Source organism: Alligator sinensis, unplaced genomic scaffold (genome assembly GCF_000455745.1).
Source record: "Alligator sinensis unplaced genomic scaffold, ASM45574v1 scaffold284_1, whole genome shotgun sequence".
NCBI classification, from domain to species: domain Eukaryota; kingdom Metazoa; phylum Chordata; order Crocodylia; family Alligatoridae; genus Alligator; species Alligator sinensis.
The window spans coordinates 470,273-474,853 of NW_005842105.1; the positions used below are offsets into that span (position 1 = coordinate 470,273).

The 4,581-nt window shown below is 51.8% G+C and overlaps 1 protein-coding gene across 1 annotated transcript; it reads left to right on the top strand.

The window, feature by feature from the left end:
• Positions 1 to 3,868, top strand: LOC102376696 (protein CEBPZOS-like). Its single transcript, XM_014520325.2, has 4 exons — positions 1 to 227; positions 1,227 to 1,271; positions 3,440 to 3,524; positions 3,622 to 3,868. The coding sequence occupies exons 1-3, from the start codon at positions 125 to 127 to the stop codon at positions 3,520 to 3,522; spliced, it is 231 nt and encodes a 76-aa protein (XP_014375811.1). The 5' UTR covers positions 1 to 124; the 3' UTR covers positions 3,523 to 3,524; positions 3,622 to 3,868.
• Positions 3,869 to 4,581: the final 713 nt, after the last annotated feature.

Sequence of the window (4,581 nt, forward strand, 5' to 3'; positions counted from 1 at the left end):
GTGGGGGCTGCTGTAGTGTGTGGCGGATCTGAGGTCTTGGGGGCAGAAGTCGAGCCGCCTTCTGCTTCCGGGTCGCGGGGTCACGGCCGGGGCATCCGTGTACGGCGTCGGATCACGCGGAGCCATGAACGCCTCGACCAAGAAGGCCATCCGCAGGCTAATGCTGGTGGAGCTGGCCGGCGTGGTTGCCGCCTACGCTGTCTACTTCCGCTTGCACACCAATCAAGGTAGTCCCCCGGAACGTCGCGCGCAGGCGCACTTCGCCTCACCGGCGAAGGCTTCGCAGGACCCGGAACGGCGCTTCTTGGCGCAGGCGCACAGCCGCTTCGCGCTTTAGCCCCGGCCCCGTCGCGAGGGGGGCGCTCACCGCGCATGCGCGGGGGGGGCTTGTTGTCCATTGCTTGTGTGAAGGGTGGGGCTTGCATTTCGAGGAATGCGGTAGGCGTCATACCCTAGTTGCTGAAATGAAGTGAGCACTACATACACCCTGGGGAAATTATGCAATGATGTGCCTGCGCAATTTTGCACATAAAAGGCATGACCGTGTATCATTGCATAATTTAACAGCCCTGAGCTCTGCGCCTCCACCTCAGTGATGTGGTGGCACGAAACGACTGGGTAGGTGGGGAGGGGAGCTCCTACTGGCCCTGGGGGGTATAGGCCGCATGCCGTTGGGTTAGACCAGCCAGCTCCATCCCTCCATGTGGGGCTTGCAGCACTCCAGCAGGAAACCACTCATGGAGGCATGGAGCCCTCCCAGCCTGATAGAGCTCGACTCCCTGCCTCCACGTGGGGTTTCCCACTGGAGTGCTGGAGGTCAGGCTCAATGGTACGTGGACTGCAAGCTACGCGCCATCAGGCCAGGCAGGAAGCCACATAAGGAGGCATGGAGACACACCATCAGGCTGGGCGGTCTTCTGCTCGCTTCCTTGTGCGGCTTCTCGCTGGAGTGCTGGAAGTCCCACGTGGAGGCGCAGAGCCCGCCCATCCAATGGCACGCAACTCCAGGCCAACATGCCATTGGGCTGGGAGCACTACAGTGGTAAGCTGCACATGGAGGCAGTGAGGCTCCAGCTGGAGACTGGACTGTCAGGCCACATGAGAATGAGTGAGACAGTGGGTTAAAGGAAGGGCTGTTTAAAAATGTAAAAACGTACTTTTGATTAGTAACTGATTACCTAAGCTTTTCAGAAAAAAGAGTTTGTAACTTTATCTTGTTTTGTCAGATTTCAGGCATACAATGCACAAGAGATTTCCAGCCATTCTGGAAGGTAAGTTACTTGCTGCCACCTAGACTACAAGTCGGTGGAAGTTTGCAGCCACAGGGCATGATTCACAATTTTGCATGCTACCACAGATTACAAATCTCTGTTTTCTCAGACTACCCAAGCTGCCACCCTTGCCACCAATGGGAAGGGTTCAGCTTCAGTGTAGGAGCAGAACAGGGAGACCTGGGAATTCAGAAAAAAGGAACACATGGAAAGACAGGCAGTTGGAGTGGGGAAATGACCCCTTTGCTCCCCAAGCTGCCCTGGAGTGCTGATACTCTGAGCTTCATAGATTTCATAGACATTAGGGCTGGAAGGGAGCTCACAAGATCATCGGGTCCAGCCTCCTGCCCAAGGGGCAGGAAGTGAGCTAGGGTCAAAGGATCCCAGCAAGATAAATGTCCAAATGTTTCTTAAAAGTGTCCAGAGTAGGTGCTTGCAGCACCTCTGCGGGGAGTCTGTTTCAGGCCTTGGGGGCTTGGACAGTAAAGTTTTTTCCTAATGTCCAGCCTAAAATGGTCTTGCAGGAGTTTGTGACCGTTGGACCTTGTCATTCCCTGGGGTGCTCTGGTGAACAGGTGTTCCCCCAAATCCTGATGCACACCCCTTATGTACTTGTAGGCTGCCACCACATCACCCCTGAGCCTGTGCTTCTCCAGGCTGAAGAGTTCCATAGCTCACAGCCTCTCTTCAAAAGGCCTGTTCTCTTGCCCTCTGATCATGTGCATAGCTCTCCTCTGGACTGTTTCAAGCTTCTCCACGTCCTTCCTAAATTGTGGAGCCCAGAATTGGATGCACTACTCCAACTGTGGCCTCACCAAGGTCGAGTACAACGGGAAGATGACATTCTGGATCTTGCTTAAGATGCATCGGTAGATGCAAGCCAGAGTTTTGTTCACTTTGCCAGCTGCGGTGTCACATTGGTGGCTCATAGTAATCTTGTGGTCAGTCATGACCCCCAAGTCTCTTTCGGTCATGGTGCTAGCAACTGTAGCATTGCCGAGCCTATAAGTGTGATGCGGGTTTTGATTCCAGAGGTGGAGCACCTTGCATTTCTCCATATTGAATGCGATCAGATTTTTATCTGCCCACCTTGCAAGCCCATCAACGTTGGCCTGGATCACCAGCCTATCCTCAAGTGTGGAGAGTCTTCCCCAAAGTGTGGTGTCATCAGCGAATTTGGCCAGTCCACTTTTGACACCAGTGTCCAGATTGTTTATGAAAACGTTAAAAGGTGCAGGTCCAAGAACAGAGCCATGGGGTGCACCACTAGTCACCGAGTACCATGTTGATTCAGTTCTGTCAACTACCATTCTCTGGGTCTGACCTCAGAGCCAGATCCGCAGCCATTGGACTGTGGAGTAGTCAAGGCTGCAGTTGCCCAATTTTTCCATGAGGACATCATGGGACACCAGGTCAAAGGCTTTTTTTAAAGTCCAAATATATGACATCAACCCCTTCTCTTTTATCTATGGTGATGCATCTTCTGGTCATAGAAGGAAATGAGAATGGTCAAGCAAGACCTACCCACAACAAATCTGTGCTGGCTGCTGCAGGCTGGATCCAGCCCATGGGCCACAGGTTTCCAACCCCTGAACTAGAGAATTGAAATGTGGCAAAACCCTTTTACAGTAAAAGTTCTGTTAACCGGCACCTTACAAGCCAGTGTGTTCAATTAACCAGCATGCTGGCTTGTAAGATAAAGTGAAACCAGAAGTGCCCATCATGGCACTTCCGGTTTCTCTGAGCCCCCATGACCCGGGGCAAAACAGCCTGTGCTGCCAACCCCCTACGGTGCAGGGGCATAACGGGCTGTGCGGGGCCCGCCTCCCTGTCCCACAGGGCCCACGGGAGGGGCAGCAATGCCACGGTAGCGGCGGCCCTCCCAACAGCAGCCCGGTCTGCTCAGTTAACCAGCATATTTTGTTATCCGGCATCCCTCATTCCCGAGGATGCAATATAACAGAGCTTTTACTGTATATCATTCCTGAAAATGAATTATTCCCTGCTTTTGCATTACTGCTTAACATTTAGAAACAGAGGTTTTAAAAACTTGTGTTTAAAGTTAGGGAAACATGTAATAAGTGTTTTTCATGCTGAGAAAATTACCTCAAAACTCCACCTGCATTCTGTCACCCAGGCAATACAGATACCCTTTACTTATTTTTCAGCTTATTACAAATGCAACGAGCAGTGTGGAATCTGTGACATAAGGAAGAAAGACCAAATTAAATGGTCTAACAGTGTAAATTAGATGTAAGTAGAAACAAAGTCTGGGGTTTGGTTTTAAAATATCCATAGTAAGGTGTATGATTCATTTTCTTGACTTCTTGCTTTTATGTTTGTTTTTCAGCCCTTTGTGTTTGAACTGCTTTTTCTTCTTGATCATACTTTTCACATCTCTGTTGTGAAGCTGTCTGTCATGCTCCGTCTCCCACTTGAGGTGTTTGACACCTACCAAAGAGGAGAAGGCAGGTGAGATGTCAGAGCAGCTGGTGCATAATTATTACTTACGAACACTATGTGGAATCTGAGTAAATCATGTGTTGGCTAATACTGAGCCACCATGTATACAAAATGTCAATAAAGTGTGAACGATGCCTTTTTTTGCATCTAGAGGGCACCTCCCCCCCAGTGCCAAGGCCGCCCAGCCTAAACAGAGTTGCCAGGAAGACAATGGAGCATCCTGGGCCCCAAGCAAATACGCAGCAGGCAGGCTGCCCTCGCCCCATGCACAGATCTGGGGAGGACATGCTCCCCGTGCTACCCCTGGGGGTGCGCACAGCAGTGGGGGCTGCCCCTCCCAGCACCACCAAGATGATGTGCAGGGACCAGGACTCCCCCACCGTGATTCAAGAAGGACTCGAGGGGAACGCCTCCAGACCTAAGGTTGAGGAGGACCAGGTTAGAGTGCTTCTGGAGGGGCTGGATGTGTTCAAATCAGCAGGTCCAGATGCTCTCCACCCCATCGTGTTGAGGGACCTAGCAGGGGTTATTGCAGGGCCCTTGGCATGGCTTTACGAGCGCTCGTGGTGCTCAGGCCAGGTGGCAGATGATTGGAAGATAGCCAATGTGGTCCCCATCTTGAAAAAAGGGAGGAGGGAGGATCCGAGCAACTATAGGCCCGTCAGTCTTACCTCAATCCTGGGGAAACTCTTTCAGAAGATCAAGGAGCACATCTGTGATGGGCCGGCACCGGGGATGATGCTCAAGGGCAACCAGCAGGGTTTCATTAGGGGCAGGTCATGTCAGACCAACCTGATTGTCTTTTACGATCAGGTCACAAAAGCATTGGATGCAGGTGTCACCATGA